The sequence below is a fragment of the Rhodamnia argentea genome, chromosome 10, assembly GCF_020921035.1.
Source record: "Rhodamnia argentea isolate NSW1041297 chromosome 10, ASM2092103v1, whole genome shotgun sequence".
In the NCBI taxonomy this organism is placed as follows: Eukaryota; Viridiplantae; Streptophyta; class Magnoliopsida; order Myrtales; family Myrtaceae; genus Rhodamnia; species Rhodamnia argentea.
In genome coordinates, this window is record NC_063159.1 from 10,855,315 (window position 1) to 10,875,095 (window position 19,781).

Consider the following 19,781-nt stretch of genomic DNA (forward strand, 5'->3'; position numbering starts at 1 on the left):
CTAAACCGGCCTATTGAAGTTCTCTTACGTTTCTGGACGGTGAAAGTAAGACCAAGCTCATAAACTTATTATCCTAGGTCGAAACAAGCCGATAGGATCCCCCTTTTGACGTCTCCTAGCGAACCGACATACTGGTTTCGTTAGCACTTGATGCCCAATTTTCTGACGAGTTTTACTACTTTCGAATTGTTAGGATGCAGATGGAAGCTGGTCATATCGGTTTGCATCGCTTTCTAGTTTCCCTACTTCCGAATTGTTAGGATGAGGAGTTTTCCTACGTCCCCAACCCTTTCTTTCTAGTTTTAATTTTGTCCGTCACTTTCTTCTTCTTCTTTCACTAGGTGGAAACACTCAATTTTATTGATTCGACCGTCCATGTGATGTGCTGAACGACGCCGCTGCTCTCGGCATTTCTTTTTCCTCTTCTATGTTTCATTCCTTTTCCTTAAAACATTTTTCCACAGTGGTCTTGATCTTTTTTTCTTTTTTTTCCTTTGACAATCGATGCAAGAGCGTTCCACGTTATTGAACGGTTTGTCGGCAACCCTTTTTTTGAAGTTGCATAGAGTTTCTCGTGAAGCTCGTGCAAAAAGACAAGACGGTACGATCAGTGATTAGGGTAAAAAAGCGAGAACAACAAATATTTGATTAGCCGATCAAATGCATCCTTTGTATACCAAGTGAGGTGAACTGAAATGTTTTCTTCTTCATGGTCTCCTACGTTTTTTATGCTTTTAATAAACATCTCTTACTTTTGTGTTTTGTTAGGGTAAAAAGTTTAGTACAACGAAGATTTGATCGGCCGACCAAATGCGTCTTTTGTATATTAAGTGAGGTGAATTGAAATGTTTTCTTCTTTACGGTCTCCTACTTTTTTGTGCTTTTAGCAAAAAAAAAACGAGTATAAGGAAGATTTGATTGGCCGCGTCCTTTGCATACCGAGTAAAGTGAACTGAAATGTTTGGGTCTTCGCTATACTCACAATTCTCTTTTTATACCAAAAACATAATAGAAAGAAGGAGACTATTAAAAAGAAAGCATTTCAGTTCACTTCACTCAATGTGCAAAGGACGCGTTCAGTCGGCCAATCAAATCTTCGCTTAAAAAAAAAAATGATGTTTACATCTTGTTCAAATGTATAAATTATTAATTTGTGACCTGATAGGGATTAAATACACCAATGTGTAACATATATTATGTCTCGAATGCTAAGAATTACTGCATTGGCATGCCGCACTTGAAAATTGGGATCAAAATTGTCCTCCAAGTGAAAGTTTTAACGAGCAAAAAATATCACCAAAAATTCTAAGGTTCGCTCAACCTTTTTTTTTTTTGGCTGCCAAAGCCCTCGAATTTGTAACCATATGAAAAAAAATTAACTTTTACCTACGACAAAAAGAAAAACCCCAAAATTGTGACACCAAGATTTCTAATTTATTTTTTTCGTGTTACCATTATCCCAAATTTCATGAACGTGACAAAAATTCGGGGTATCTGTAATTAGTATAGTCCATAATTTTTTGATGATAGTAATTCGTTGATTACTACTGAAAAGTTGGTTGTCTATCTTTCGTGATACGATTCGACCCCAAAAAAAAAAATTGTTTTTAATGGAAACGTCAATGTTCTCGGTACAAAAGTTGAAATGGCCAGCGCCCGACTAGATTTGACCCGACCCACAACCGGATTACATGACAAACGAAGAAAGAAATCAGACAACCGAAGAAGACGGGTTACAACTTACATGACAAACGAAGAAAGAAATCAGACAGTTGTCGTTGGTTTGTCCCGTTAGAAATGACATCAACCGTCCCGGTCTCGCTTCACTCTCCACCGAATCAATCCAGGTGGTGGTAGAGTCCAGAAAGAACTTCTTCTTCTTGCTTCTCCTCCAAGTTCGTAGCCCACAAAGCCTAGCCATCGCGGATTGGAGATCGATGATTTGAGAGAAGCCGGTCGCCGGAGCTAAATGGGATTCTTCAAGGGAGCCAAGTCCGCACTCGACGCCTTTCGCTGTTTCACTAGGGCTTCCACTCAATTTCAGCAAGGCTCGAGGATTCACCGACCCGCGGCGTCGACTCTCGCTTCCGGCGTATCGAAACGGGCTCCCGACGTCGTCGCTCCGTGTCCTCTGGTCCTTCGCCGATTCAGCTGTTACGGTGTAATCGGCAGGAACCGGTGCAATCCGTTTTCGAACGGAGCCAAGCGATTCTACTATGTGGATCGATACCAGGTGCAGCATTTCAAGCCGCGAGGGCCGAGACGGTGGTTTCGGAACCCTAGGAACGTGCTGATCGTGGTCTTGGTGGGTTCTGGGGTTTTCATCACGGTGTACTTTGGGAACTTGGAGGAGGTGCCGTACACGAAGCGGAGGCATTTCGTGCTCTTGTCCAGAGACTGGGAGAGGAGACTCGGGGAGACGCAGTTCCAGCAGATTAAGGCTTCTTTTAAGGGCAAGATATTGCCGCCGATCCACCCGGAGAGCGTCAGGGTCAGATTAATCGCCAAAGATATCATTGAGGCGCTGCAGAGAGGTTTGAGGCATGAACAGGTTTGTCAACAGAGAAAAATTAATCGACTGAATTGAACATTTGAATGCATTACTCTGTCCTTCTTTACTTTATTTCCTATCTTCAAATCGATGCAGGTTTGGCAAGATATAAGTTATGCCTCGCCAGACACTTTTGAGGGCAGTGAGAGAGGTGCTCATGATACTCTGATGGCTCTGAGCGATAAAAAATCAGAAAAGCTAGAGGAGACGTGGTCCCGTGAAGATGAGCTTCTTGATGATAGTTGGGTTGACCAAAGCAGGAACAAGGGTCGTGGGCGCGGATCGAAACCCACGACCTCACATCTGGAGGGCCTTAATTGGGAGGTCTTGGTGGTGAATGAGCCTGTTGTGAATGCATTCTGTCTGCCAGGTGGGAAGATTGTTGTGTTCACTGGACTATTTGAACATTTTAGGACAGATGCAGAGATAGCAACAATAATTGGACATGAGGTATCCACTCGATTCAGGGAATAGTGAACCTCTCTGGATAGATTGAATACGCAGTATCCATCCAATAATTGATAGAAATTATCTTTGTTTCTGAATCAGGTGGCACATGCTGTGGCTAGACACTCAGCTGAGATGATTACGAAGAATCTGTGGTTCAATATCATGCAACTGATACTTTATCAGTTTGTCATGCCTGACATTGTTAATGCAATGTCATCTCTTTTCCTAAGGCTTCCATTCTCAAGGAAGTACGTAGCCATCTATCCTCTCTTTTCTGTTGGCTGTTTAGCCAGAGCCTCTATCTCTCTCTTCCCCCTCCCCCTTTCTTCTGGCAAACAAATTCTTCTTTTCTTCTCTGGATGGGTGGTAAGTCTCTTGTTTGGATTTTGCTTTGTGATCAGTTTCATGTGTGAACATCCTTTGACTTTTTAGTATTTGGGTTTTGGGTGGTCATATGCAACATATGTGGGGCGTCTTTGATTGTCTAGAATTCCTGCTAGACTTGAGACATCAAAGTTTTGCACACAATGCCACTTGCTATGAAGTGAACTCTTTCTAAAAGTGAGTAGTTGACTGAGCCAGTGCCATCTACTTTCTCCACGGTTACGGAGTCAGTCTGTTGGGAAATATTTCTCTACAAAGATTTGGCCCTGGTTTCTGGTTTCACTGACTCTTGCAGTACAAGAAACAAGTAGGAAAAGGTGTATGATCAAGGGATTACTGCCCTTTGATGTTTGTAAACTAAGTCCCAGTCTCCTGTGACCCCACCTGTTACTGCTAAAACTTTGCGACTGTAAATATGGAATTGATTACATTTGCTTTGGGGCAGAATGCAGAATCTGCTTAAGTAAATAGAGAGCATACAACAATGGGTTACCCCTTTCTTTTTCTTTGAATGTTCGAAATATGAGAGTTGGTTTTTGGTAATTGCTTTCCGTCTCTTTGGAAGTAAAGTATTTGCTCGATATGCTCTACTAGGACAGTCATTCACAAGTGCTGCAAAGCTGATCTCATCCAAACCTTGTTTTTTCTGTCTGTAATAGTGTTACTTGGTGACTGTGAGAAAGGTGCTTTGATGCTGTTTTGTGGAGTCCTTGGGGAAAGATCTAGAAAAAATTTGCATATGCACAATGGACGGTCTCCTGTTTATGATGTCGAAATGTAATTCGAATGGTATCCCTACATAAGATCTTCTATCTAATTTTGTTACTCCAGCATTCTAGTTAAATTTCTTCTTTGAGCAATGAGGCCTTGATGTGGTTTTCTCAGGGTGATTGTGATGCCCAGCAAACTGACATGCTGGTTTTGTGGACTCTTTGATGCTTAATTTTCTGAAGATTTTTCCTACCTTCGAATTGTTAGGATGGAGATCGAAGCGGATTATATTGGTTTGCTGATAATGGCTTCCGCTGGGTATGATCCTCGAGTGGCACCTAAAGTATTTGAGAAGTTGGGTAAGGTGACTGGAGACTCGGCGCTGAGAGACTATCTTTCTACTCATCCATCCGGGAAAAAGAGAGCGCAGTTGCTGGCTCAAGCGCCAGTCATGGAAGAAGCTCTCATTTTGTACAGGGAGGCTATATCGGGGCGCGGAATTGAAGGGTTCTTGTAGGTTATCATGGGCACGTACAGGAATAATACCCCTAGAGAGAGGGAGAGAGCGTGTACAAGAATGTTCATGGCTTTGGTTATTTTCAATGGTTTCCCATTTTCCTTTAAAAGAGGAGATTGAGAGAATATTTTTAGGATGATTTTCATTGTTGTAATTTTAAAATATTTATAGTACATGTACAAGGATGGCAGCAACTAAAAATATGGAGAAAATCTCAACTAATTGACAGTTATTAACAATAATGAGAAAGACTGAAATTATGGAGGATAATTTGATTCTCTTATACGTCCCCTCAAAATGGAGTTTCTGTCGAAAACGCCGATCTTGGCTCGAAGTGTTTGCACTCGCTGTTTTGATAATGGCTTGGTAAGGATGTTCGCTAGTTGGTCATGTGTGGAAATGTGAGAGATTCTCCGATGTTCATCTTTTGCAAGCTCACGAACGAAATGGTAATCAATTGCAATGTGCTTCATGCGAGAGTGGAAGATCGGATTGGCACACACATAAGTGGGCCCAATATTGTCACAGTATATCGTGAGTGTTTGAAGTGATTGCATTCCCAATTTGGTAAGCAAGTTTTGAACCCAAAGTAATTCTGATGAGGTAGCGACAATCGCTCTATATTCGGCTTCTGTTGATGATCGGACAGCAGACTGCTGTTTGCGGGAACTCCATGAGATAGGATTGGCGCCAAGATAAACAGTGAAGCCGGGTGTGAAAGCCAACCGAATCACCGACCCAATCTGCATCCGAATAGGTATGTAAAATGGGCTTTGTATCTTGCCGCAAGTGAAGCCCATGGGATAGGGTACCTATAAGATACTGAAGAATTTGTTTAGTGGCAGGCTAATGATTTAATGTTGGCTTGTGCATAAACCGAGATAATTTGTTGATAGCGAATGAAATATCGGGTCGTTGATTAGGAGGTATTGAAGGGCACCGACGACGCTCCGAAATTCAATTGTGGATGTGAACCCCAAATTGTTGTGGAGTGAAAGTGGAGTATCGGTTGCCATTGGAGACCCAACATCCTTTGCTTTAGCCATTTTATGCTTTTCAAGTAGATCTCGTATGTACTTATGTCGCGATAACAAAAGACCGATTCCAATGAAATAGCCTAAGGTCCCCAAATCTTTGACGGAAAACCATTTGCATAATATTGCAATGAAATCATTGAGAAACCGAGTGTTGTTGCCCGTAATAACAAGATCATCAACATATATCAAGAAATATGTCTCTATGCCATTTTATGAGTAGATAAAAAGGGAGTTATCGGCCTTGAAATTAGTAAATGAATTGACTATTAGAAATGCACTTAACTCATTGTACTAGGCTCGAGGAACTTATTTGAGCCCGCAGATAGCTTTCTGGAGTTTGCACACATGGTCGGGTTTTGCGGGGTTTTTGAAACTAAGAGGTTGCTCCATAAACACTTCATCTTGTAGCGTTTCTTGTAAAAACGCGTTGTTGACATTCATTTAGCGTAGTGGCCAATTTCGAGTGAGAGCTAGAGTGAGGATAATGCGGATTGTGGTAGGTTTGACAACCGGGCTAAAGGTTTCCTTAAAGTCGGTTCTCGATCTTTGCTGAAATCCTTTGGCGGCAAGACGCGCCTTGTATCTCTCGATGCTGTCGTAGGATTGACGCTTGATCCTCTAGACCCATCTACAAGCAACAATATTCATGGAAGAATTTTTTTGAGTTAGTTCCAAAGTTCCATTTCGAATTAAGGCATTGATTTCTTCGGACATAGCGGAGTGCCATTGGGGATCACTCAAAGCTTGAGTAAGTCCACTTGGTTCATAAGTTTGAGGTAGAGTATGTTTTGTGGTGAGTGTATGTAGTTGTTTAGGCTTGAAAATGTTGTTTTGAGAGCGTGTGATTATGTTATGGGTGCGGACGGGGTGATTTGGGTTTAGCAGGTTTGGGGGTCGTTCGATTAATAGTGGGGAGGGTGAGGGGCTAGTTGGTGGGACATTACTTCCGGTGGAAGTGCCTTTGGTTGAGTGGTAGCTGTTACTTGGTGAGGTTGGAGGTGTGACACTAGTGGTATATGCATTAGATAGAGGTGTGTGTGCAATATTAGAGGAGAGATTACTTACCGAATTGTCGGGTGGATTGGTTGGCAGAACTTGCGCGTCGACCGAGCTACTAGGAAGAGCGCTTGTCACGACTAATGGCGCATTCAGAGCATGAGCAATATATGACACAGTAGATGACCAAAGAAGAGGAGTTTTGGCTACGAATGAGGGGGAGGACTCGAGTACGTTCAAAGAGGGGGTATGGGAAGACGGTTTCATTAAAGATAACATGACGTGAAAGGAATATTTTTTGGATATTGGGATCAAAACATTTGTACGCACTTTGAATCAAAGAATAACCAAGAAAAATACATGGGCGAGAGCGTGGTAAAAACTTATTTTTTTGTATGTGGTGAAGCCACGGGTAACAGAGGCATTCGAAAATTTGAAGTTTGAGGTAATTTGGGAGTTTGCCAAAGAGGCGGTGATATAGAGACTTAAGATTAAGAATATCCGTGGTAGACGATTTGTGAGATATGTGGCGGTTTGGAAGGCATGAGTCCAAAAGGTGGGAGGTAGGCCAGCTTTGTGTAGTAGGGTTAATCCAATTTCGACAATGTGATGGTGACGCCTTTCGGCGATGCTATTATGCTGTTGGGTGTATGAAGGAGTGGTTAGGCGTGAAATTCCGTGTTTTGCTAAAAATGGTTTGAGCTGAATGAATTTTCCGCCCTCATCAGAATAAATAGTTCTTATTTTCTCTTGAAATTATTTTTGGAGCAGTGTTTTGAATTGTTAAAAAATAGGGGCAACATTGGATTTGTTGTGAATAGGATAAAACCAAACATAACGAGTGAACTGGTCAATAAAAATAACATAATAACGGAAATCATCAATAGATAAAATAGACACTGGACCCCAATGAACAATAAGTCAAATGGATGTCTACCTTCTAAAGTTGAAGAATGAAATGGTAGTTTATAACTTTTATTGCAACAACAAGAGTCACATGGTAACTTATTTCCTAGACTGGACTCATTTAATGACGGAAGTGAAAAATGCTTAATGGTATGATGTAAAATATCGATAGATGGATGACCTAAACGAACGTGCCACGTAGTTGCTCGTGTCCACTTACTAACCAAGGCCGTGTGTGAGACATATGGCTACCAAGAGGATGGCGGCATCCGATAAATGTCATCTCTAAGTTCCCCTCGAAGTAGTGTCACCCCCGTGCGAAGTTCCTTCACCAAAAAATGAGTGGCAAAAAATTCAATCGAGGCTCAGTTAGTACGACAGAATTGCGAAACCAAAATTAAATTTTTGGTTATGTAAGGAGTGTGTAAAACATTAGACAATTGGAAGGAAGTATGCGGGTAATTTAATGTTGTAGAACCGATGTGAGTGATACTCAAACCCGAGCCATCGCTAATGAATATCTCATCCGGGCCTTCAAACTCGCTATGCAAAGATAAATTAGCGAGATCACTTGTAATATGATGTGAGTCTACCGAATCAATCAACCAACCCTCTTCTCGGGTTGAACTTAGGCCAACATTTGCAACTGGAGCATAGATTGCGCCTCGAATGCGGAAATAATTTTTGGCAGAGTGGCCCACACGATCCCAATATTGACAAACGAGCTTGGAGCTGTTGTCTTGTGGAGACCGTGACTCACTGCTTCTGTGATCTCTTCGCCGGTTTGAATTACGAGCGTCAAGGGAATTTCTGGAGTCTCAAGCAAGCTGTCCATAACGGTTAGAGTTCCATTGGGATAGGACTCTCGGAACTCGATTGTTTCGAATGGAAAAATTGGCTGTTACCGACAAGACTTCAGCTGTCGTTTCTTCATGTTGAAGGGACATTTCATGGGCGACTAATTTTTCGTAAAGTTCCTCGAAAGTGATTGTGTTTTCATGAGCATGAATCGCTGCTGCGATTTCCCGATATTCCGATCCTAATCTTCGAAGAGCATGGATGACAAGGTCATCATCATGGAGAGGTGAATCAATCATTGCCAACTCATCCGCAATAGATTTTAGTTGCTATAAAAAATTAGAAATGGAACGAGAGTTGTGTTTAACCGTTGATAATTGATCCTTGAGATGCATGACGCGGGATCGAGATTTGCTTGCGTAAAGTGTTGCAAGTTTGTTCCGTGCATTTTGCGATGTTGTACAAGAGGCAATAAGAGGAATGATGGCTTCAGAAGTAGAAGCAAAAATCCTGTTGAGCAAGAGTTGGTCTTGTCTAATCCAATGAAGGTGGGCGGCATTCGGGATTGTTTGATTGCGGCGAGTAATTTCTTCCGGTGGGCAAGGGCGCGTTCCGTCGATGAATCCTTTAAGGTCATATTTGACTAGTAAGGACATAAATTGAGCCCGTCAAGAATCGTAGTTAGTGAAAGTTAGCTTCATGGGAAGTTGCACACCGGTTGAGATTACAATAAGTCCGATTGAAGTGACCGTAGGAATTTCGGTTGAAGTGGCTGCAGGAATTTTGGGGAGAATTGTTTTAGAAGCAGAATCTTTGGTAGCCATGGCTAAGGTAAAAGAAGACAGAAAAACAAGTTAAAAAAAAAAAAAATTAGAGAGGGCTCTTAGGAGCAGAGTGCTCTGATACCATAAAAGATGAGTTTGAGAGGATATTTTTTAGGATGATTTTCATTGTTGTAATTCTAAGATATTTATAGTAAATATCAACTAATTGACAGCTAGAAAATCTCAACTAATTAACAGCTATTAACAATAATGAGAAAGACTGAAATTACGGAGGACAATTTAATTCTCTTGTATCCTTAAACTGTAACTACAGCCATCTTGTGTCGTTTCAGCTTTTGGGCTGCGCTTATAGAATAACACCTTGACAGGATCGAGGCTAATTCAGCTAAACGAACTATCTGAATGCAACACTTTTGGAAGATGCCTAGATTTTCTCCTGTAACTCGTGTAAAAAGACCAGACGGGTACGGCCAGCTTTAATGCTGAGTTGATCTATGATCAATGTCCAAATTGTGAAGATGGAAATGCGTTGGTACTCTCATTACATCGGTTAACATGATGACGTATGGTGTAGAAAGCAGAGAGGCGGATGAAGACACGGTCGTTGGACATTGGAGGACCTTTTCCGAAGAAATGGAGCCTTCTCCGAAATGCTTCCAGTGTTGCACAGACAAGATTCTCGATGTCCTCCGACTCGTCAACGATACCTCAAATGGCTCGATAAGGAAGCAGCTCCCCGTGGGTGTCTCGTGATTTTCATTTTTCCGCGGTGGTAAGGGGTGCAGATGCTTGAACTCCGATGGCCGGGTTTCACGACTGCAATCTCCCGGCTGATCGACGAATGCAAGAACATGAGAGAGCTCAAACAAATCCATGCCCAGCTAACCAAATCACCATACATTCCCAGCCACGAAGCTCGTTCCCTCATCACTCGCCTCCTCTTCTTCTGTGCTCTTTCTCCTTCTGGCTCTCTTAGCTATGCCACCTCTGTTTTTAGGTGCATAAATAATCCGAATCTCTATATCTACAACATCATGATTAGAGCTTATTCGTCTAAGATAGACGCCCACAACAGGGAGCTTGGGTCCTGTCGTTCTCTTGGTTTGTATAACCGGATGCTTGTCGATGGCATTTCACCTGATTGCCTCACTTTTCCGTTCCTTTTGAAGGAGTGTGCAAGTCGAGTTGACACTGACACAGGACAGGCCATTCATGGCCAAGTCGTAAAGTTTGGATTTGGTTGTGATATTTACATTAACAATTCCATGATTTCTATGTATTCTGCGCGGTGTTGTCTCTCACACAGTGCTCGCAAGTTGTTCGATGAAATGTTGGACAAGGATGTTGTTTCGTGGAACTCGATGATTATGGGGTATTTGAGAAGTGGAAATCTGGATGCGGCGTTGGACCTATATAGGAGGATGGAGCAAAGGAATATTGTAACTTGGAATTCGATCATTACAGGTTTTGCTCAAGGGGGTAGGCCGAAGGAGGCTTTGCAATATTTCCATGAAATGCAAAGTGCTGGCGGTGTTGTTGTTAAGCCCGATAAGATTACCATAGCAAGCATCCTCTCAGCTTGTGCTTCTCTTGGTGCGCTTGATCATGGGGAACGGGTGCATACCTACTTGAGTAGAAGTGGCATAGAGTGTGACGTGGTAATTCAAACAGCTTTAATTGATATGTATGGTAAATGCGGAGCTGTGGATAGAGCACTTGAGATCTTTAGGAAAATGCCCAATAAGGACAGCTTGGCATGTACGGCTATGATATCTGTGTTTGCACTTCATGGATCAAGTGAAGAGGCTTCTAGTCTTTTCGAAGAGATGGAAAAATTAGGAATGAAACCCAACCATGTGACCTTTGTTGCGCTTTTGTCTGCTTGTGCCCATTCAGGTTTGGTCCAGAAAGGCCGCTGGTATTTTTATGTGATGAACAGTGTTTACTCAATGGAGCCTCAGGTTTATCACTATGCTTGCATGGTCGATATGCTTGGCAGAGCAGGACTTTTTGAAGAGGCTGAATGTCTCATCGAAAAGATGCCCATGGAGCCTGATGTGTTTGTTTGGGGTGCACTGCTTGCTGCCTGTCAAATGCATGGTAATGTTGAGTTAGGAGAAAGGGTGGCAAAGTACTTAATTGTTTTGGATCCTCTGAACCATGTATTCTATGTGAGCTTGCGAGATATGTATGCCAAAGCTGGTAGAATCAAGGATTTAAAGGTCATTAAGTCGCTCATGAAAGGGAGACAAATAAGGAAAGAAGTTCCTGGACAAAGCATGATAGAAATTGATGGGATTGTTCATGAATTCTCAGTGAGAGGATCATCTGAAGTGAGGATGGAGGAATTGCTCTTTGTTTTGACTTGTCTATGTGATCAATGCTGATGTATACGTGGATTGTTTAAGTGACAGCTGGATGCGTGTTCTCTAAAGATCAAGACGACTCTTCTGTTCCTCTGCCTTACTCAAATGTCAGGACAACAGAAGCTTTTCCAGGACTTCAGAAATGCCATTAGTTTCTGGGAAACTCCTGTAAATATGAGTTGGAAGGTCTTTGTTTTCATAGATTTAGCATTTTTTAGAAGACTCAGAACTAACAACTAAGATGCTTCAAAGCATCAATTAAGAAATACAAAGACTTTCGAGGTATATTCTCTTTTCTGCGGTAGCTTTACTTTGTTACAGATATATGTTTGTGCTTACTAGTTTCGCCACAAAATCTAGATTTTTGTTTGTCCTCCCATTAATTTCATGTTTCTTGGGCTTGTGGTAGTTGCAAACCCAATGATTCATCAAGATTTTGCTGATCAGACAGAGATCAAGACCGTAAAGTAACCTGAAATTGACTGGGGCTTTTCTAACTTATATCATCATTTCTTAGTGGCTAACATTAATTGGAAAATACTTCTATTCTTGTTTCTGTAGAAGCCTTGCACTTTTCTAGATTGTAAGAGCATATCATAGTCCTTTCCACTCTATTACTGGCTCGTCTTGGTTTGAGTTTGTCCCAGCCTCCAGGCACTCAATAGAAGTTTCAACTATTGAATCAAGATGCATTTCCAGTGCAGTGTTCACTGTCGACCATAGCCATCCTTTTATCTATGTGTTCTTTTGGATCAATTAAATTTGATTATTGGGTCCGTCCAGATTGAGTTTTACTGATTTTTATTATGTTTAATCGAAGTTTTGTGGTTCACTTGCTTTGACTTTCATAAAAATCCAAAGCATTTGAAACTTATCACAAAATGCATATATTGATATGTAGATTCGCATATAATATTTTCACAACTTTTTGAAATTCAACAATTGAATTTTGTTGGGAAAACAAAAAATTATTTATTGGTTTTAATTAAGCTGAAACAATCAAGCTGTAAGCAAAACTTAATTCCATCTTTTCCTTGGGCTGAAAAATAAGGCATAGTTTTGTGGGTCTTATCCAGTTGGAGGGATCAGCATAAATGATGATTTTGCACTAAACCAACCATTTCATTCCCCCAAAATCAATTTCTTTATGATGTTTGGGCTTTAAATATGATAAATGTGGATGTGTGGGAAACGGTGGAGTATATCATGTGGACTTTAGAATAGAATACCTGATGTTGATCCAAAAAGGTCCACATTCCCTATCAATAGAAAAAGCTTTTCTTTGTCTTTAATGTTTAAACGGATACACAATTGCTTTGAATAGAACAAAGTTGGGGTCTGAAATGGCAGAAAGTTGTATCGCTACATGAAAAAATTATCTGCTGTCAAGTTTTCAGGTCCTTCACAGAAAAGATAACAATGATGGGATGAGAAAATGACATTTCCCTTTTGCTCAGGACACCATGGAGGTACAAAAAAAAACCTGATTAAGCAGTATAAATGATGGTTAAAAGCTTTTGGTAAATCGCGCATCTTTCTTTTACAGGATCACCATTCGGCAGTTGTCATGATTCGTGCTCTCTATCTTGTTTGTCATCTTCTTCCTTGTTGCTGGACTACTCCAGGCAGCTAATTTTGTTTTAGCTGTGCTTGGAGGATGTCTTCTTCTTGTGTTGATATTTGTAGTTACATATTCATTCATCTACATGAGAGAGTTATTGTCAAACAATCAAAGGCCTCCAGTCGCGGGTCCAATCTTTAATCAACTAATACACTTCAACCATCTCTTCGATTACCAAACATTGCTTGCACGGAGATACAGCACTTACAGGATGATTGTGCCAACACACAGTGAAATTTACACTGCTGATCCAGTGAATATTGAGTACATTCTGAAAACTAACTTCTCTAATTATGGCAAGGTACTGAAAGTCTTTATCATCTGTTAGATTGATCATTGCTCTCGTTCTGACAGCTCCTTTGCCATTTCAGGGGGAATACAATTATAGAATCATGAGATATCTATTTGGTGATGGAATTTTTGCTGTGGATGGAGAAAAATGGCGCCACCAACGAAACCTTGCAAGCTTTGAGTTCTCGACAAAAGTTTTGAAAGACTTTGGTACTTCAATATTCCGGAGAAATGCTGTTAAATTAATCATGAAGATCTCGGCAGCAGCAGGAGCAAAGCAAATAGTAGACATGCAGGTTTTGTGCATGTATAAACTACAGATTTTAGGGTACTGATGTCATGATTGTTAAAAATCTCGTTGATGATGATCTCTTGAGGAATACCATATCTAAAAAATGTCCCCAATTGCATGTTGCAGATAGGAAAAGCATACACGCATAGAATTGAGATAGTTTCTCACATAAATTGTTGTGCTTATTCTTTTATGTCTGTCCATTCAGCCAAATTTAAATCAATGATTTCTTGAAGTTGATGAACAAACCATGTCCATGGAAATCACTCAGACAGTTTCTCTTTTCTTTTCCAATTCCTTTTTGTTGGCAGGATTTGCTGATGAAATCAACTTTAGACTCGATATTCAAGGTTGGATTCGGAGTGGAACTTTATACTTTATCTGGCCCAAATGATTCTGGGAACAGTTTTACCAAGGCTTTCGATGATTCTAATGGTATTGTGTACTGGTGTTATGCCGATATCCTGTGGAAAGTCAAAAGGTTCTTAAATGTTGGTCTGGAAGCTTCTCTTAAGCGAAATCTCAAAACTATTGACAACTTCATCTTTGAATTAATCCGCCTCAAGAAGGAGCAGATGAAAACTGGAATGATTGATGTGAGTACACTTCTGTTAATTGTCAATCATCTGTTCTCCCCGCTATTAATTAATAGATTTGTTTCTGGCTGCAGAGTGGTAAAGAAGACATATTGTCAAGATTTTTGATTGAGAGTGAGAATGACCCCGAGAAAATGACTGATAAATACTTGAGGGATATAACTCTCAATTTTATCATCGCTGGTCGGGATACATCTGCCAACACTCTCACTTGGTTCTTTTACTTTCTCTGCAAATACCCTTACCTTCAAGATAAGGTTGCCCATGATGTAAGAAGGGCAACGGGATCGGAGGATAATACCTCTGCTGAGGAATTTGCGGATTTGATAACGGAAGAGGCCTTAGACAGGATGCACTATCTGCACGCAGCTCTGAGACTCTCAGACTATACCCAGCTGTACCAGTGGGAAGATGTGGTTGGTTCCCCTGTGAAAATCTGGCAACTGGAATGCTGGCATTCCTTAGTTAATGAGAGTAGAATTATTGGCTGCTTCCTTTTTGCTCCTTTTTTTCTCACTAATCTTCCATGCAACAGCTGATGACCGACACTTGATAGGTTGGTTAGAAGGCTTAGACCCAGAGTTATATAACTGCCTTAGAAAAGAGTCAGGTCCATACTCTACACTCTTTTCCTCATCCAGCTAGGAAGTGAGCGATATAACAGAAACTTAAGTCGGGAAATGCAGAGTGGAAGGGATTACATTTTTATCTTTATGTGACCTTCGCCTGATTTGCGTCTCTTAATTTATTGACCATGGTAATCTGTGAAAACAGATTTTTCCATTGATGTCCCGTTCTCATGCATTAATGATACAGTCAGAAATGAATTATGACATAGCATCCTCGTATAGTTGTTATTTTAGTTCAAACTCTGGGCCTTACTTGCTTTTAGCAATGTAGGATGGCAAGTGTGCGTCAGAGGATGATATTCTACCTGATGGCTTCAGAGTCAAGAAGGGAGATGGTGTCAACTACCTGACTTATGCCATGGGAAGGACGACCTACATATCGGGAGACGCTGCAGAGACGTTTCTTCCCGAGCGATGGCTGGATGACGAAGTCTTCCGACCAGAAAGTCCTTTCAAGTTCACTGCATTCCAGGTTATTGAATTATTTTGAGTTTGAGATTGCTTGGAAGTTCACTGTGTTCCCAGTGTCGATCTTAAGTTGAAGAACAAATTACCATTCCCGTTTTGAACTTTAAAACTTGAAATGCTTGCACTCTATCAGGCCGGGCCCAGGATTTGCTTGGGTAAAGAGTTTGCTTACAGACAGATGAAGATCTTGGCTGCTCTTCTGGTGCACTTTTTCAAGTTCAGGCTTGTCGATGAGAAGGACGCGACATATTGGACTATGTTCACCCTTCACATGGATCAGGGGCTTCACTTGCGCGCACTTCCTAGGTTCTGAAAATAATTATGTTCGTTTTTCGCCCGTTGATCCCTTTCTCGTGTGTGTATGTATTGCTTGGAAACCTTTGCTTCATAAATTTATAATTCCAGCTAACGGTACTGCTCTGTCCTTTGTATGAAATCGAATACCTACTTCATCTTGTTACGTGAGTAACATTCAAATAAAAGTTTTGAGATGTCTGACAGTGTAGTATGGTGACTGAGTTAGCTCCTCAGTTATATAGTAGTATGACATCTTGCTTCCTACGATGTCACGTGGTAAGCAAGGAGAGGAGCAACTCACATGTCTCAATAGGTCTTCCAATGTGAGGGACCTTGTTGTACCAGACGATGATGCTAGTGCTACAAGGTTTGGAATTTCCATTCTTTCTTCATGCTTTTTCATTTTTCAGCTTTGGAGAAAAAGAGGGCACCTTACATTTTCTGTTTTATTGATCACGTGTGTGCTGGGCCAAGGGACCTGGTCAGTCAAGCGACTTCCTGTCCTTGGGTTGCCAAAAGGGGTCAAGATGCAGGCCAATGGAAGAGATGAGAGGCAAACCCTTTGATTCGGTGATCCTGACCCTCACCACACTACCGTGGACCACACCTCCTTTGAGCCTGTGAAGCCTCTTGTACCCCACGGTGGTTCCTTGAACTATCTTCTTGCCATCCACGTAGATCTCGTGCCGTTTGATGCGTTGACCAAGCCCCACTGCTTCTTGGATCCTGACCACGTTGAATCTGAGCCCTCCGTCCGTCCCCCTCATCTCAATCCATTGGTCCACCTCACCAGCATCTTCTTCATCCCCCGGAGCCCAATAGGTCCACAAGTGGTCGCCGTCCAGCACATTCTCCGGCCCAAACCCGCCGTCCTTGCCTCCTCTTCGGCTGCTTGCTTTCATGGAGCACTTCTCCGCTAAATTGACTGAGAAAATGGTGTCCAACGCATTCCTCAACTCCTTCAATCTGTGCACATCTGTCTCTGATACGAGGCCTGTCGTGTTTGGTGGCACGTTGAGAAGGAGCACGCAATTTCGTCCCACCGACTTGTAATATATTTGGAGCAGTTTGCTTAGCTTTTTGGGGGATTGCGACTTGTGCCAAAACCATCCTTCTCTAATTGAGAGGTCACATTCTGCCGGCAGATAATCAGTCCTTCTCGGATCACCGATGTTTAGATACCTGGCCAATCAACAAAAGAATCGAAATCCACCAGCTTTTTCCTAATTAAAAAAAAATGTAAAGTGAAAGGGCAGTACAAGGAAGATCATTAGGAGCTTCTCTTATCCTGATGTGATAGAACTGGACTAATTAATAGTCTTTCGACCCCTTACTTTTGATAACTTGATGATTTCCTACTTTAGATTAGCTCAGTTTAATTCAGACTATTCCCGGTTAGGTTCCTCGAAAGATCATGAGAGGATAATAACATAAGGGGGTTACCCTTCAATGCTGGCATTCCCAATGGAGAGAGAGGACTTGTTAATGGTGGCCCTACAAGTAGTCCCTGCAAATCCATCCTCATTCCCAACCCACCTCACATCCGGACCTGCGTCTGAAAATATGTTGATCGAGCTCTGCAGTTCCTTCACCATGGAGAACCACTCCGTGAAGTAATACGTCATGTTCACCGCACTTGCATTCTTGAATCCGTCGAACCATATCTCCCTCATACTCCCATACCTAAGGCCCCACATAACACAAAAATTCAAATGACAAATTGCGGCTCGCATGCGTCATCATATTCTTGATCTTACTTGGTGAGAAGCTCTTGTAGTTGTGCTAAGTAATACTCATTGTACTTCAAATTTTGTCCATATCTAGGCTCGTGCCTATCCCATGGGGACAAGTACAGCCCGGCATCGACCCCGCGAGCCTTAGCCGCATCCACAAACTCTCGAACCACGTCCCCTTTCCCGCCTTTCCAACGGCTGCTCTCCACGGAGTGATCGGTGTACTTAGAAGGCCACAAGCAGAACCCGTCGTGGTGCTTAGCAGTCAAGATCATGAGCGAAATCCCGGCGTCCACGGCCGCGCTCACCCACTGGCTTGTGTTGAGGCTGACCGGGTTAAATATAGCCGGGTCCTCAAGTCCAGTCCCCCGCTCGAGGCCGGTGAAAGTGTTGACGCCGAAGTGGAGGAACATGATGATCTGTCTCTGTTGCCATTTGAGCTGGGAGTAGGAGGGTAGAGGGAGAATTGGCAATGGGGGAGTAGGGACTCGCTCTCTCGTCGAAATGGCCAGCGTGAACAACAAGTGAGAGACTAATGTGGTTAGGGACAAAGCATGTGGAAGCTTAACCATGATCGACAATTGTGCTTTGTGACGATTAATGTCGGTACTATTACTATATAGGCCCGTAGTGAATTGGGAAGAAGAGAGATCGAGTTAGGGAACCGGACAGAAGTTGCGGGTCGAGATTCTCTGGATTGAGTCCGGGCCAAAAGAGAAGCAAAAAAGATGACGGGGTGAATTGATTTTCAATCACGTGTTGCTTTCGATAGTTTCGCATTAGTGCGACTCATGTTGTTGTCGTCACGTTTGGTTTTGGATTTTGTCGGTTGCTATCATTCACGGGTCAATTGAAAAATTGGAAAATTTCCCTTGAAGTAATTTTAATTTGGGGACACTTGAAAAACAGCAGCAGTTCCACCATAAAAGTGAAAATTTCTCTCAAATGAAAATCATTTCAATCCACATATGACAAGAAGCTTACATATGCAAAAACTTGCTAAAAAAAATTCAAAAACAATATACGTTCTTTGATTGGTCGATCGAACCTTTACAAATGGTAAACTTAAATGTATTTATAACACACTGTCAATGATGATATACAAACAATTACATGTGCCAAACGTGGCTCATATTATTTAGCGACATTTATCTATAAACAGCTCGACGTTCGATCTTATCGGTTTCGCTTTCTCATAGTTACATTTTACGTCGATGTTTCATCTCTATTCCAGTCAACTGAGTTGGCATATACTCATCAATTCTTCTGCTTCTACACTTAGCCATAACTTGATGTTTGCTATTGATAACCTCGTCAACTAAACTTAAACTTATCGACTAATGACCTAACATTTGGTCATTTTTTTTGTGTGTGTGTTAACGCATGTCTCCTTTTATAAGAATTGAATAAAATGAAAATTCTTTTAAATATTTGGTGTGCCGTCATTAACTTTGTAATGAGAAGTGACGTCATCTAATGTTCATACCTTTTCATTTTGTACTTTAGATTGTTGGATAGGTTGCCAACAAAAACAGTTTTAGTGGCCTACCTCGTTAGGTTTGATGATGATATCGTCGACGTAGACCTTCATGAACTCGCCAATTATGTCGTAGAAGATGAAATTCATTGCTTGATAAAGGTCCATTTGGTCATGTTTTTGTGTTAACATAAGTCCCCTTTTAAAAGAATTGAATAGAATGAAAATTATTTTAAAAAGTCGTGCGTCATCATTAATGTAATTGAAAGCGATGTCATCAAATGTTCATACTCTTTAGATTGTTGTATAGGTTGCCAACAAACATAGTTTTAATGGCCTACCTCGTCAGATTTAATGATGACATTGTCGACATAGACTTCCATGAACTTGCCAATTACATCATAGAAGATGAAACTCATTGCATGTTGATAAAAGGCCATGGCATTCTTTAATCCAAATGGCATCGTTGCCCATTCAAACGTGTCGATAGTTCCCGGACATCTGAATGTTGTCACCAGTACATCTTCTTCAACTATAAATGTCTAGTTATACCCTGAATGTCCATCCATCAAAAAGAGGATCTCATTTCCCGAGGCCGAGTCGATTGACATATTGGCAATTGCCATATTGAGGACTCTAAAGTTGGTACGTGCTCATTTTTTTGGGATAAGTGCATTGGGAACCCTAAAACTTGTTACAAAAGTGCAATTGAGTCCTAATTTTTTTTAAAAAAAGTACAATTAATAAGTCATATTAACTATGTTCAACTTGGCTAACGAAAAAATCTGATGTGATTTTTTAATTATTTTCTTTTCTACGTAGCTGACGTGGCTAAAACATGAAAGATAAGGTCAAAACGTCGTCTTTTTAGTCCTA

General features: G+C 41.4%; 3 protein-coding genes across 8 annotated transcripts; 2 read left to right on the forward strand and 1 right to left on the reverse strand.

Annotated features, from left to right (window-relative positions):
- Window positions 1-1,817: 1,817 nt before the first annotated feature.
- LOC115742613 (mitochondrial metalloendopeptidase OMA1) lies at window positions 1,818-4,717 on the forward strand. Of its 2 annotated transcripts, none has more exons than XM_030677005.2 (4): window positions 1,818-2,551; window positions 2,648-3,001; window positions 3,101-3,249; window positions 4,364-4,717. In XM_030677005.2, exons 1-4 carry the CDS (start codon window positions 1,970-1,972, stop codon window positions 4,611-4,613), a joined length of 1,335 nt encoding a protein of 444 aa, XP_030532865.1. In that variant the 5' UTR covers window positions 1,818-1,969; the 3' UTR covers window positions 4,614-4,717. The 2 variants fall into 2 exon arrangements, with proteins under 2 accessions (XP_030532865.1, XP_048127080.1); XM_048271123.1 differs by having other exon boundaries at window positions 4,271-4,371.
- A 4,749-nt stretch (window positions 4,718-9,466) lies between these two features.
- On the forward strand, window positions 9,467-15,817 carry LOC115742615 (cytochrome P450 704C1-like). Of its 5 annotated transcripts, none has more exons than XR_007196654.1 (6): window positions 11,531-11,783; window positions 13,494-13,709; window positions 14,017-14,301; window positions 14,376-14,707; window positions 15,202-15,402; window positions 15,532-15,670. XR_007196654.1 is itself a non-coding variant. In XM_048271121.1 (5 exons), exons 1-5 carry the CDS (start codon window positions 13,208-13,210, stop codon window positions 15,709-15,711), a joined length of 1,098 nt encoding a protein of 365 aa, XP_048127078.1. In that variant the 5' UTR covers window positions 12,462-13,207; the 3' UTR covers window positions 15,712-15,817. The 5 variants fall into 5 exon arrangements, 1 of the variants encoding a protein (XP_048127078.1); XR_007196653.1 differs by lacking the exon at window positions 11,531-11,783 and adding an exon at window positions 12,462-13,423; XM_048271121.1 differs by lacking the exons at window positions 11,531-11,783; window positions 14,376-14,707 and adding an exon at window positions 12,462-13,423 and having other exon boundaries at window positions 15,532-15,817.
- Window positions 15,818-16,164: 347 nt separating this feature from the next.
- On the reverse strand, window positions 16,165-18,015 carry LOC115742612 (alpha-L-fucosidase 1-like). Its single transcript, XM_030677003.2, has 3 exons — window positions 17,453-18,015; window positions 17,139-17,378; window positions 16,165-16,877 (listed from the first exon to the last, which is right to left on the reverse strand). Exons 1-3 carry the CDS (start codon window positions 17,998-18,000, stop codon window positions 16,178-16,180), a joined length of 1,488 nt encoding a protein of 495 aa, XP_030532863.2. The 5' UTR covers window positions 18,001-18,015; the 3' UTR covers window positions 16,165-16,177.
- Window positions 18,016-19,781: the final 1,766 nt, after the last annotated feature.

Bases quoted from the DNA above. Each gene is read 5' to 3' on its own strand.
- LOC115742613 (XM_030677005.2), top strand. From the start codon at position 1,970: ATGGGATTCTTCAAGGGAGCCAAGTCCGCACTCGACGCCTTTCGCTGT. The intron at 2,552-2,647 runs GTTTGTCAACAG...AAATCGATGCAG, and splicing joins GAGGTTTGAGGCATGAACAG to GTTTGGCAAGATATAAGTTA. The intron at 3,250-4,363 runs GTACGTAGCCAT...TCGAATTGTTAG, and splicing joins AGGCTTCCATTCTCAAGGAA to GATGGAGATCGAAGCGGATT.
- LOC115742615 (XM_048271121.1), top strand. From the start codon at position 13,208: ATGAGAGAGTTATTGTCAAACAATCAAAGGCCTCCAGTCGCGGGTCCA. The intron at 13,710-14,016 runs GTTTTGTGCATG...TTTTGTTGGCAG, and splicing joins AGCAAATAGTAGACATGCAG to GATTTGCTGATGAAATCAAC. The intron at 14,302-15,201 runs GTGAGTACACTT...TTAGCAATGTAG, and splicing joins TGAAAACTGGAATGATTGAT to GATGGCAAGTGTGCGTCAGA.
- LOC115742612 (XM_030677003.2), bottom strand. From the start codon at position 18,000: ATGGTTAAGCTTCCACATGCTTTGTCCCTAACCACATTAGTCTCTCAC. The intron at 17,379-17,452 runs GTAAGATCAAGA...GTGGGGCCTTAG, and splicing joins CTACAAGAGCTTCTCACCAA to GTATGGGAGTATGAGGGAGA. The intron at 16,878-17,138 runs GTAACCCCCTTA...TTGATTGGCCAG, and splicing joins GGGAATGCCAGCATTGAAGG to GTATCTAAACATCGGTGATC.